Source organism: Manacus vitellinus, unplaced genomic scaffold, assembly GCF_001715985.3.
Source record: "Manacus vitellinus isolate BGI_N305 unplaced genomic scaffold, ASM171598v3 scaffold_4_pilon, whole genome shotgun sequence".
NCBI lineage: Eukaryota > Metazoa > Chordata > Aves > Passeriformes > Pipridae > Manacus > Manacus vitellinus.
In genome coordinates this window covers 10,078,795-10,093,042 of record NW_021940604.1, presented here as the reverse complement: position 1 = coordinate 10,093,042, position 14,248 = coordinate 10,078,795, and the positions used below count along the sequence as shown (strand labels likewise).

The 14,248-nt window shown below is 37.9% G+C and overlaps 1 protein-coding gene across 1 annotated transcript in view; it reads right to left on the bottom strand.

The window, feature by feature from the left end:
• MAP3K5 (mitogen-activated protein kinase kinase kinase 5) overlaps positions 1-14,248 on the bottom strand; it is a 72,344-nt gene that overhangs the window by 33,256 nt on the left and 24,840 nt on the right. The window contains exons 8-11 of the mRNA XM_018078243.2: positions 10,825-10,984; positions 8,609-8,762; positions 7,981-8,088; positions 2,707-2,756 (exon numbers count right to left, since the gene is read on the bottom strand). Of these exons, the coding sequence (XP_017933732.2) occupies positions 2,707-2,756; positions 7,981-8,088; positions 8,609-8,762; positions 10,825-10,984 (472 nt within the window). The remainder of the gene's footprint in view (positions 1-2,706; positions 2,757-7,980; positions 8,089-8,608; positions 8,763-10,824; positions 10,985-14,248) is intronic.

The following is a 14,248-nucleotide window of genomic DNA, read 5'->3' as shown; positions in this document are numbered from 1 at the left end:
AGGGGGTCTGCCTTTCATAAAGCTTCTTATGAGGAGAGCAAACTTCATGATAAAAATATCTGGTTTTGGGTATGGTGACTCATTTATTTTCACATTAGGAAAAATTCCCATAAATTTGGGAAGAGAGTCACTGTCTCCAGTTTATAAACTATTTTTTAATTCAAGTTTTTCAAGCATATAAGTAAACTCCCTAGATATGGAGTAACTGATATTAACAGAATTACTCATTCATTTCAAGTTCCATGCATGTTTCAACATTTTACTGAATAAACTGTCAGCTGAAACCTGACATGCCCAGAAACCACTGACTAACACAGCAGTGAATAAAGGGCTAAGAACGTGGAGTGTACACAGAGGCCATGCAAATTCGTAAACATTTAAGACCTTTAGGTGAGCATTTACATTGCTTATATGTTGCTTCCCTTCCAGAAAAATGTCGTTGAAGTAAAAAACATCCAAGTTCTAAAAAGTGACTCTAAAAAGTGACATTGCTCAGGAAATGCCTCATTTTGACAGTGCCCAAGCAGATGTAGTACTCGCTGACTTCTATAACAGCAGAACTGGGGTTGAATTTGCAAAACTCCAGAAACAAACAGGGAAGCACAGCGTAGCATGGCCTTGTGCCCAGCTCGTGTACATCCACAACTCCCCTTAGTCAATGAGAAACACTGCAAATGCTGTAACTACTGATTACTAGTACTTCCAGATGAAGCAGCAGATGAAACAGTTGAACACTGGCAGCAACCACAGAAAAGCAGTTGTTTGGAACTTTTGTATGTTTGCTAGAAGTGTAGCTGTACAGACACCTCTCACTGTTGTAATTAAGTTGTCTGACGAGATTCAAAGCTCCAAGAACTTGGAACGGAAGACAAATATCCTTGTGTTAAGCTTGTCTAAGTTCTTAAGCTACGAAGGAAACTGCATGCAGATCTGAATCCAACTTTTCCACTGTCTCTAACACAATATTCATCAGGATGACCTCTGAGGCACTCTCTCGCAGAAACAACACAAGTAGCATGTATTTCATAATTCAGGTTTTGTTCTAAACAGTGAGATAAAGCCAACTTGTAGTCTAGCAACTGCAGTCTGCCACTTGATTTTTTGTTTTTCTATTGGAAAAATAAAGCACCTTGTGGTAGCAGCCATGTTCCAAAAGCTCTGATAAAGCCTTTAAGAATAACAGCACTTTCTGGCCTGATTCAATAAGAAACACTTGTACTTAAGAGGTCAAGAAGGCATATGGCAAAAGTAAAGATATTTACATTGGCACACAAACTGCTTATCGATGAGTTTCTCATGCTAAAGCCAGTTGCTATAACTTACTGCATACAGAGTGTGATCTAGCACTGTTCTGCTCAGAGAGTTCTATATACTTACCAAGTTGCTTTGTAGTTCTTGAGAGCTGAACCCCATTACTCATGAAACAAAGCACTGATTACACTGGCTGTTATGCAGCACGCAGAAGAAGTGACCCTCTGTCACTTCTGCCAAGTATTTACCAGAAACATTTCAATGCCAGATGTCTCTTCAGGCCAGCCTGTCTCCTTATGTAATGCCATAAATATTTATGGAGGTCTTTGTTGAAAAAGCCTCCAAGATCATGGACAAAGACCTGCCTTGTACATTAAGGCTGCATTTCTAAAGCTGATTCTTACTAGTCTAGAAAGGCTGAGGATCCTCATAATGCTGGGAACTCCCCCTTCCTAGACCGCTTTTAGTCTAGGAGTTTCAAAGTAGCCAAAAATAGTCTTGATCCAAAAATAGGTTAGAAGCAGGCCTGGTTCTGAAGGTTCTCCCACTACAAAGAATACTTGCCTTCATAAAACTGGGGAAAAAACCCCCTGTAAAACACTGAAAAATGAAATAATCAGAAATTTAATCTATATTTAAAAGAAAAAAAAAAAGCTCATTTCTTTTTATGCTTGCATAAGATAAATATTTCCTCTTGCAGCTACTCATGGAGGCAGCCAGAGAGTTCTCTAAGAATTCACAGTGACTCTTGGCTCACTGTAAAGTCATCTGAGTTGTTTTGGACATCTGTTCAGAAGAACAGTTTTGAAATTAAATTGACAAGTTAAATGATAATTCACAGTTTAAATAATGAATGTAGGAGGGTACACCAGAAACAGTATTGACCATAGAGTGGTTTAATAAGGCGTAGGGGAAGTAAAACCAAAAGGACAATATACAAACAAATTCTTTTCCCCCCCTCTTTTTTTTTTAGAAGCACACAAAAACATACTGTAACCAAAACCCAAACCAAACTGAACTAACCATATCATTGCAATTTTTGCCTAAAATAAGCTGAATCCCACAGGATTGAATCTTTGTGCCTATTGATAGTTTGGTTTTTTAAGTTACTTTTTGGAAGGAAAAAGAACTATCCATCTGTGCAAAAACGTCCTGCAGACATAGCAACAGCTTTATGTGTCAAACAGTTATTATTAGAACAGAGCAATGACTATTTAAAAAATATAAGTTTTCTGGACTTTTTGTAATTACACTAAAAGCAAAGTGGAAAGTTGCAGGATGACAAAGTACAGATAAATCCTAGGGGAAAAAAAGAGACTAAGATGAAGAAGTGATACAAAGAGGTTACGGCAGTCATAGAATATCACTGTCACTCCTAGGTCCACAGTGGCAGCTTAATACAACATTCATTCAGTTACTCTTCTCATTTCAGAACACAAAATGGAAACAACTCACCTTACTCCCCTGATAGAAGCAGCACAGAAGTTCCACTCATGGATACCTTTCTGTAACACAGAGTAGAAAATATATAAATAAATAAAACATTCCTTCCTACAGATGAAGTGCCAGTAGGCATATCTTCTAGACTGAAGCTCATGAGATGGAATGAGAAACACTTAAATTACAACAGTCTTTTACCTGTTAATGGTTATTTTTCAGGGCTTTTTTTTCACCTGAAACCAAAGCAACAGAAGTTCTATCTAGAAGTTTTGGGTTATTTCCTTACTGTTTACTCTGCAAACACAATATACTATTTTAGAAAACATTCAAAACAGCAGATAACAAGAGCTGCCAGTATAGCCTTGTCTGGATACTGAACCTGGGAACACATGCAGCCCTCTGGAAAGTGGGGGGAAAAATATTCCACCTCTGAGAATAACAAGAGCCTGTTCTGCACACTCAGTCCCCTAATATGTGAGAAGACCAGGTGGAGAGAGCTACAAGTAGAAAATCTAATGCAGGAGAGCAAAGTGGCAAATTCTTGAAAAGTAGGGGGAATTGCTCAGGGAAGCAAATCTGAAGACAAAGTGTCCAAAGAAACAGAGCCTATTTCACTAGGAATCCAGAAGAGAGCAGTAAGTAAGTACCAAAATCCCTAAGAGCTGCTGGAGTAATAAACATGGCTGGAAGAAAGAAACCACTCTATGAAAACACAAAGTGCCAGGCCTCACTTTTTTTCAGATCTTTTAAACTTACAGTTGTCACATTCAGCAGAACTGAGTTCTCTCTGTAGACAGTCATATTGCTCTGTGTTTATATTCTAATAAAACTTTACTGTTAGCAAACAGAAGTCTTTTGTATCTTCTAATGAAAACATTCTCCTTTCAGGAAAAGGTACAACTACACCACCTCACGGCCCTGGCAATGTTGTGATCCCATCACAATGAAGAACATATTTGAATTCTGCTTTCTAGAGCTGAATTTCATTTGGCATTTTAGTGATCCGAGCAATTAAAATTCCCAGACCTTTCTTACTCATGCACATGGCTAGGCTTCGCGAACGAAGATTAAGGAAGGTTCTATCCACATTTATTACAGGCACGCTGTACTAAGAGATAAATTTATAGCATAAGGGCATAGTGTCAAACACAAACATAACCAAATATATTCCATAATAAGGCTTTAAAATGTGTAGCTTATAAAATGTTTATTGAATAGTGAAATACACAGAAGTCAGAACAGACACACTGCCAAAACAGTTGCACAATGTGCAGGAAATGACAGTGGAAATTACTGTCCCAGCTATAACAGCTTTCTATAAGGTTTCCTACATCCTATTTTCCCTCCCCTATAATTCTTTCCTTCCTGCTCAAATCACATTAAAGGTTGTGATGCTAATATGAAATGCCTAAGACAATGTACCAAAAATGCAAGCAAATATCTTTCTTGATGCACAAGTTTCACACTATTATAATTGTAAAGTACAAAGAGATACTCCAGTATCCCTTCAATGTTAAATGGAGCAAGGGTTTCTCCAGTGGTTTACAGGAACAGGAGAATAGCTTGATATCACGAAAAGTTGAGTAGAAGTACTAACTGATGCTAGCATGAAGAGTCTGTGAAACTACTATTCGAGTTGCCTGGTTCTCTTGCATGATGAAAGATCACCAACTCAATTCCTCTGCTAATTAGGTGTTTCTGCACTGTCTTTTACTCCTCCCTTCATATACAAAGTCTGTCAGTTTCCAATTTTCAGAGCTCAGCTATTGGTGCTATCCACTATTAGGAATAATCTGAAATGTAAATAAATTAAAATATATGTCCTGGCAGGCAGAAATGCTCAAGAAACATAACAAGAAACATAATCATTGTGGTTTTTACCTGTAATCTATGTGCAACTAATCTCTCACAAACTCATACGTCTTACTACACAAAGTTCTCAAGCAATGACATAATATAAAAGTTATGTTCCTTCATGATCTTGCCATGATCTTTGAATACGCTGGAGTAAATATATCAGGCGTGCTATCCAAATTCAGCATCTGTTCTTCGGTTAGGCAAAAAAACATCAACTACCCAAAACAAAACTCAAAATGGATTCAGAAGCCAATATGAAACAGAGACAGGCTGTTCTATTTCGAACTTAAAAACAGCACTGCTGCATTCCTCTAACCCCATGCGGAAAGGGCTGCTAAAATTAGGGAACTGCAAGGCAAAGGTACTGTGCATTCTACAAAATAAAATGCTGTCTGATTTTTGTAGGCATTTGTTTATCTTAAACTCAGTAGTAATGACATAAATGTTTAGATATGTTTCTAAAAAAAAGCAATAGAAAAGGAAGAGGCCACGTTATTTATCCTGGTATTGACTGTCATTTGTCTATTTAATTTGTGCATGAAAGGAAGTTTATATGCTTTGTAACTCACAAATCTTATTCTTGGAGCACTGACTGAATTCTGGAAAACAAGGACAACCATTAATTTATGCACCAAAATGAACTGAAATCTGAAGCTCTGACAGACCTATAGTTGGTAGATTGAAACTGGACAGATGAAGTTTCCAAACCCAACTGTCTAACATGTCCTTGCAGTAGACACAGGTGGTATTTGCTTGTTATCAGCCTCTAAAATGCCTGGTTTTGGCCTAGTAAGGATCAAAGTACAAGTATTCCTCTTTGTAGTGGGCTGACACAATAAATCATTTTCCTTCACAACATCTTGTAGCAAAGACAAATATTATATTGGTTATATTCAGCTGAAAAGGAAGCTGGTGCCTCCAAATTTTTCTAGTCCCTTTTCTCCCTGTAAGGTTTCTGATTCTAAGGACTTTGACAAATTGCAACAGACTATAATTGTACAGCTGAAAGGGTAACTACCAAATTGCCCATTGCATTCTTTTGATGGGTATGATGGCTCACAGGGCAAGGATGCCTGCACTGAGTATTAATCAGATCCCTGGCTACTCAATAAGGGTATCACAGTAAGGATTCTGGCCAGAGCAAAAGTACTGGGAAATGCATTTAATGTCTAATGCTATTGATTAACACTAGGGCAGCAAAACCAGGAAAACACTAATCCACAGAAAATACAAAGATACACGCCTCATATCAGGAAGGAGGAGGGGAAAAGAGAAAGAGAAGGTATAACATACTACAAAGAAACTTTAAACACAGGATAACAGATTTATAATAATGGAAAATGCTACTAAGCAAAGGTTACAAACCCTGCAAAGCCAAAATACCTATCTTCTGAACACCAAACACATATAGACTGATACATCCAAATCCTTCTCCCAGTTACAGGATAACTGGGCAGTCAAGTGACACAGATTTGAAACAGGTTATTGCTGAAAGTATCAAGCAAAATATCCCAGTACCTAAACGATAAATGAATGCACCATGCAATACTATTTTTGGAATATGAGTGCACATGCTCAAGTAAGGTTAACTCAAACTGGAACATAAGAAGTCATGGCAATGAGGTGCCATGTGCGGCCAGTATACCAAGCCTATTTGTTTTGCCAAAAAAGAAACCTACACAAAAACCCACACTAAGAGATATTAGGATTCTCCTTAAAAATACAGTAAGGTAAAGTTCTCTCAAAGAGAGAAAGGAGCCGCTTAACATAAACACTATGTTAGCAAAAGAACACGTGCGTATGAAATGACAACAAACAAATTCATATTGAAAACGAGAAGACTTAAAGGAATACTCTTCTACTTCACCAGTAGCATTCCACTCTTGTCTCTTCTAGAGGTACAGTGAAATTCTCAAACCACTTTCCAGCATGATCGGTCAACTGTGAAACCTACACTAGTATTCAGACAGAGCTTGATCACTTTATGTGAAACATAATATGGGAAGAGTGTCTGCAATAGAGGCAAACAGGACTCAACAGTCCAGAAAATTCCCTCTAGTCCTATGTTTCTTCTTATGCTACAGTTAAGCAACTTAACAGAATGGAAAGTATCGTCTGTAGATGAACTAAATACACGCACAAAAAGGCACACAAAAGCAAAACCAATATGTAAGTACAAGTAGTTTCTAAATAAGTCAAATTCTGAATATAGAAATACTTTCAGAAGAGGTACTTTAGAAAAGCAAGATTTAGTCTGTAATACTGACAAATAATTCTTTACCGTGGGGTAAATTTTTATTTTGCCCAAGAATTGTATAAATTTATTTTTTAAATTATTCTCAGAGGCTAAGCCTACTTCAAAAAACATCAGAGTAAACAACAAATAAACAGAAATTCATTGGTCTAGGCAAACATTTCAGTTTGTGCTCTGAAGATGCTATTTCAGCTGCCATTTATATTTTCTCATGAACTCATAGCAAAAACTCTAAGCAGTAGAGCCTCACTGTATTTTGAGTTCAAAAATGTTTCTCCGTTTACAGACTACTAGTTAGGAACGCTGAAGATGTTGGACTTGCCAGTGCTAGGTTAACAGCTGGACTTGATGATCTTAAAGGTCTTTCCCAACCTGAACAATTCTACGATTACCTAAAAAACAGGTCTTCACTGTCTAATCCTGCAAGCAAACAAAATGCTGCCACAGAAGAATGAATAGTGCTAGTTCTTACAAATCACACCATCCCCAGTGTTTTGTCTTAAGCTGACTCAGTCTCCTTTTATTCTTCATATACCCCTTCATGTTTCTGTGCTGTCATCCTTCTCCAGGGTTCTACGACATCCTCCCTGTCTTCCCCCTTACCAACATTTTGCTTCCTAAGTATCTCAGAATGTAATAACCATTCCAGGTTTTCCTCTTCCCTTCCATCTCCGGTTTTTCTAAGCACCTTTCCAAATACATCTGGCTATCTCACACCTTGACATAGGACTTCCCAGCTTTTCCAATTTCTAGAGCATCCATCTATCCTTCTGCCACATACTTGTTTGGCTTTTGATTGATTCCGCTCCCATTTTAACATACCAGTCTCTATTACTTTCATATTAGAATATTTATCACAGCTGACAAGTAAAACTGCAAGTAGAGGAAGAAATCTTAAGCAACAGACTTGTTGTATATTATTCACTGGTTTAAAACAATCTGAAAGAAGATGCCAGTTATTTTGAAAAATGATGGGAGACAAAAGATCCATTGAAAATCAGGATAATCTTAAGCACAGCAACATATGTTCACAGCATCTTCCTGTGTGTTACTAGAACACCTTACTACTTTTCAGAATCACCATTAGATGTAACTGATTATATGTTACATGCATTATGTACCATGTATACTTTTCAATTGTGAAAAAAGTTACAATTACAGACAACATCATGGTATACCTTGTCATCAGGCAGCACATGCCAGATGGATACAGTCTTCTCCTCAGCTTCACTGTTGATAGAGAGATATGAGGGCTGATAGATTTTGGTTGGTTCTAATATTAAAACCTAGTAGAAAAAAAATATTTTTAATAGTTAGTGCAAAATCTGTGGAACTTCAAAAAGTATTGAAATCTGTTAGAACTATTTCTGTAGTCATACCATAGTAAGAAAAACAGGGGAAACAATGAAAGGCAAAATTTTAGGTACAGGGCTAGTTTAGTATGGCTGACAGTAATTTAAGATTAAAAAAAAGCGAATTTTACTTTAGTTTTTTTATATAAGGCTACTATGAGTCAATTTTGCAAACTACTTTTTTGAAAACTATCAGGTTTTGAAAATCTTTCTGTCACAACTCCTTCTCTTGCAATGCCACTCTAGAATGTCCATCTCCTGTGTGGAGAAGATTCATGGTACACCTTTACCATCTTTTGGTAGAAGCATATTTGGCTAAATTAGAGAAACACATTAACCTAAACTGAACTGCTTTTGATTTAGACCACCACTGTAGCCACCAGATCAAAAGATTTTCTCAAAAGCAACAAGCACCTCTGCAAATCCCCTAAGACCCAACAGAACAACCGCTTACTGGAAATCGAACTACAGTCACATCTGTCTTTGTGGCTTCAACAAGGAAGTCCATCCAGAAATCGACAAGTTCCTGGGTGGCCGTATGTTGCTCTGGAGTCAGTTTCTTAAAATGCTGATATATCAAAATAGTCTCTACAATAGACTTCAGGTACCTGTGATCATCCAAACATACACAGATAGTAAATTTAATACAGTTTGTAAATAAATACACCAAGGCTGCCAGTAACATTTTGCTTCTCTAGGACTGCTTTTCATAGTAGCAATTCCCAATTAGAACTGGAAACATAGGTGCTAGTCAACTCAAATATAAATAACACTCCTTCCTGCACATATTCCTAATACCACATATTGTCTTCTATCACACTTCATGATATAGCTAAATCCTCTACCTAAGTGAGCCCATGTCCAATTTGTTTCAGTAGCGACCTACCTCAAATAAAAATTCAAATGAAAAGTCCAGTAGTTTAACTTTCTACAATATTCTGTCTTCTATATTGGGTCTGCATTGACAATTATTTTACACAGATTTCTAAAACATGATGCTTCTGGAATTGATTATCCTATAAAGATGACAACAGCTATGCTAAGCAGTTTTTTGGCATTGTTAGGGAAGGACAACAGCAGTGCTGAATGTCTCCCCTAAATGCAGCTCTCTGCTGTTCTGCTTTCTGGTGCTGATTTATGGGGCTCCTTCATAACATTGCTTTTTCTTGGCATTTTAGACAAAAAAAGGTTGTACACATAATGTCATGCAATCTTTATGAATACTATAGCAATGAGATATACATGCTAAAAGAGGATTTATCCCAGTTATCACTTTATCAACATTAGGCTATGCATGGAAGCTTTTGTTTTCAAGCTCATGACAAGAAGATATAATATAAACTCAGAGGGTCTTTTTTGAATACTTCTGTAGCTGTGCAATTTCCAATCATCCTTCTTAGGCCATGAGGATATCCAGCTTAAAGTACTGTATTTACTCCCATTTGTGCCAAGTAAGCCCTGCTATAAAGCAGGCAACAGACTGGGAAAGAATTGCTCACAGGAGAAATTCTTCCTGAAGCACAAATGAGTGTGCTGTATTTTCAGAGTTTAATCCACAGACTTAAAACCCAAAGGCACTGGGGTACATAAAATCCTGACAACCAGGCATTCATAAAGTCCAGAAAATTCTACCAGGAGACTTCCAGAGAGTGCTATCCAGGCTGTCAGTAAAATAGACACATAGCAAAAATGGAAAACCTTGCAAATAAATACACTGTGAATAGCATTTATGAAACATTTTGTTAGAAAATTAGAGTTCCTAATTTTGACAGTTTCCTATGTTATGTCAATGCAGAAGTTGAGCATTTCCATATTTTAGCACATATACATACACTCCCCTCTGATAAGCTTCTGGAGCCTTTATAAATTGACAAGAATACACAGGCTGTGACATATGCATTCTTTCAATCGGCAGCATGACAACTTTTTCAGTCAGAAAGGAGTCTTGGTTCTTCCCAGCTAACAGGATCCCAGTCCTTAATGAGTAGTGACTGGTCCTTAATTGCTGCCTATATCCAAAGTGGAACAGGTGTTGGGAACCTGCTGTCAAAGCACACATCTCTTGGCCTTCGCATAACAGACGTTGAGTCTACAGGGTTGTCTTTAACCCCAGATTTATAACCTTTCTGTTAATTGGACTTTCATCTGAAGTCTTCTCAATTGTAACAAGACACAGCTTACACCATACGGCTCATTTGTATTCAATTCCTAAAACAACTGGTATGTGCCATATCCATCACAGTATTTAAAGGTATAACCAGGCCTCTCTAGCAAAGCTGTCTACATTCTCCAAAGCTTTCAGGTAGTTATGACTGAACTCTCAAGCCACTACAGCTTCTCTTCAGCAATGCAATGCAGCTGCTGATGTATGGTGCCTAGAACCAGCTCCTCCTTTCCCTTTTGCCCTCAGAACAGCTTGAAATCAATGGTGAATCTGCCCTTCTCAGACATCAAATTAAAGACCCATATCAGATCTATCCCTGAATAAGGGCAAAAGAGGAAGAGAGTCCCTTGTCTGGGCAAAAGTACAGTGAAACAATGCACAGACAGCAAAATCTGTTAAAAAAACCCAAAACAAATCTCCTGTCAGCTAAATACAGTGCTGAATGTGAAAGCTGAAGGAATCCATTTAATACATAGCAATGTACATGGCCTTGTTTATCACCTTACCATGCTGGTGCCTTTAGTTTAAACAGCTTTTCTGAAGCCTGGATCACTCTTAAATGATCATTAGCCAACATACTGGCCCCCAAGAAAGATCCCACTTCCCAATAGCTTTGCAGTTTCTCCAAGCTCCCCTTTTTACCAAGCAGGCTGCTGATCTTTACTCCTGTAGTAAAGAGAATAACAGGTCACAAGATTTTGTATTAATGCAGTTTTAAAAGAACCATTTCCCTGATTTGAAATTGCTTAAATTACTATACCCTCTCCATTTTGATAAAGTAAGATGGAAATCATACTTACCGGTTAATGTTATATACCTTCCGAACACCCTAAGCGGTAGCAGACTTTTTTTTTCCCCTCCCCCTCTTCCTAAAGGCTTCTCAAGAAAGTAACTTTAAGACATCACTGTCAGGACAAGGCGACAGTCAGATTACCTATGTTCTTGCATGGACCTCATTACCTATGTTCTTGCATGGACCTCATCTGTAAAGGTAAATTGGGGCCTTAGGCTACACAACATAGCTGCAAAAACTTAACAGATGCTGAATAAGGCACCTATTATGTTTTTTTCTGCTTTGTTTTGACTTACAAGCCCCAAGCCCCAAACTTACCTTTATAGACAAGGTCCCATGCAGAAGGAACAGATGATCCACTGAGCTTCTTCCAGCAGTGATGTTCTTTTAATTGCCGCAAGTCCTACCCCAATGAAAGACATCTATTAATATTCATAAGTCCCTTAGCAACTCAAAGACTATGGAGAGCCTCAGGTTTTATTTTGACTTGCTAAGTTTGCCGAGAACTACAGGCTCCCCTGTGGTCTTCAGGATGATTTTTAGTTCATATGAGCTGCTACATATAGCTAACATGAGACATGCTATACCTTCCCCTGCAAATAAACCAATTTGCAGCTTACAGAACAAGCCTCTTCACCACCATAGTCTTTTATTCACTTTTCCCACACTACTCCACTCTGACAGTTTCCCTCCCACATCACCTTCCACTGGCCTTGATATTCAGGCTGAGTATTCACAAGAAATTTCAATGTTGATCTTGATTTTTTCCTTAACCTTCCTTGAGTAGGTAGCAGACTAAACTTCATGGCAGAAGTAGCAATAAATACTATCAAAATGGGTATCATTACAATATATAATTTCAGTCTAGAAAGTTTATCTTGTTTTATCACATTGTTCACATTTTTATGTTATCAACGTCAAGACAATAAATGGTTTTAAAATGTGAAATTGTATCCAAGTGGCCTATAGCTTATTTCACATCTGTATTTCACACTTTGTGCTCTTTTGCTAACAATAAATTGTCATGCTTGAGTAACATTCAGAACAAAATATTTCTTTAATCATAAAAATATTATTTTTTTGCTCTTGGGAAATAAGTTTTAGTTATTCCTGAAGAGAAAAACAACGCCACAGATGATACCAAATATCTCTGATCTGCCTCAGACACGATGCAACATACATCATCTCCATCAGCTACACAAGGTACAGTGGTGACCATCGCTATGTAGACCAGCTCTGCAAGGCTTTAAGCCAGGGTGCTATATACATTCACACTATCAAAGAGACCACTTGAGAATGTACACCCACACTAGTCAGTGTAGGAGAGGAAGGGGGAATTTGTGTTAAATGTGTTCAACTTCAGTTGGGCTCTAGAAACCAAAATCTGAATGCTATCCACAAAATACAGTAAATGGAAAAAATTAATCTCTCCCAGGATCCTACAGTAACACTTCTCAGCAATACCCTCAAAGGCCCAAGGGCTCTGCTAGAATGTCTATAACATTTGCATGCACATGATAGCAACGCACAAGAACAGACAGACACCTACTAATTTCCGCAGGCTTTGAATGTGAACTCACCACAAGGGAAGTAAGTAGCTAGTATCAGAGGGATATGTGGATCATTTCATATGGATACACCTTTGCTGGAAGGAAGGGGAAAGGGAGGAATTTAGCTGTGCACAGGGCCTTGGCTAAGTACTGCGTGATGGCACACACAGTTGCAGTGACCACTGACAAGCTACCACAAGCTCTCTGCCACAGTGAACAGCAGCACTGCTTTCTGGTTCACAGGCTTACGTGTTATGCTATGTTTCACTGCACCTGCAGGAACCCACCCATCATAACCCTTCAGTGCTCCAGACATGGGAACAGAGCTAAAGCAAGGTACAAACAGTGTGCTTCTGATGAAAAGTACAACTCACATAGGAAGGGACTGGAATTACTTGCGTGGCAGGGAGAAGTGTTTGTTAGGAGGGTAAGACTGGTGACAGCAATGACTTTGAGTCCCGGATCAATACCAGGGAGCTACAGGAAAATAGTGGGAGAAAGGATGGATGTGTAGCAGCAATGATACTTGATGACACCAAGTTTTCAAATCATTACTGTTATGTAGTCTGGATAAACTGGAAGTTTTGCCCCAGTATTCCGTGAAGCAGATCCTATTACCTTAGAGAAAACAACATCACCCTCTCATCAAGCTCTTCTGAGAAAGATGAGGTACTTGGTGCTAAAACTCACACTAGTTTGCTGACCTTCCACTACCAAGCTTATCTACAGTTACTTATCCCTGAAAGGCAAGTTGGAAAAACGCAGTTGCTACGTGACAACATTAGCAATAGGTTCAAAAGACTGTAATTCTAATTTAATAGAGGTGGTGTGGTGGATTATTTTGTTTTCCAGTGGGTTTGGTCTTTTTTTGGGGGGTGGTAGAACAAAAAAACCTTTCTATGGAAACATGCGAAGTGAACTTTCCTGAATTTAATTCTGAGTTCATGGCCTCCTTGTATAATTTATCTTTTATTAGTTTATTTTCATTTCATCACCTTTAAAAGTTTTTGAGAGTATAAGAAAATCCAGGCAGAATCAAGACATTCTTTCTTTCCATTATAAACTTGGGGGGAGAAAAAAAAAGCAGCAGCTGAATTCCAGAACAGTTTATGAAAAATATTTTGGCCTTTAAAATAAATGAGCCAAAACAGAGGAACTATTAATGCCAGAAAAGCCATTGCTTTTATAATGCCAAGAATATACCCACAGTTTGTGACGAAAACAAGATACAGTAAGTAGATACTACCAGTTAAATATTACTGTGAAGGTTTTATAAATAAACTGCTTTCCTTGCTCAAATATTGACAGAACAATTCATATTACAGGATCCTTTGTGTGTGAAAGTTGCATAGCTTGCAGAGACCACTGCAGTTCTGTTCTGGGCTCAAAGTTCTGCAACTTTGTAGGGTTAAGAAAGCAATACTACTAGAAAATAGACAGAGGGTTTTCATTAATAATTCACGTGGTCATTTACTTATGAGCTATTATCCGACAAGTACAGGTAGGAAATTTTAGAAGGCAAATTTTGTGATCTGATGCAGATTGGTAAAAATTCTCTTGGATAATGGATTTATTCTTATTTTTATT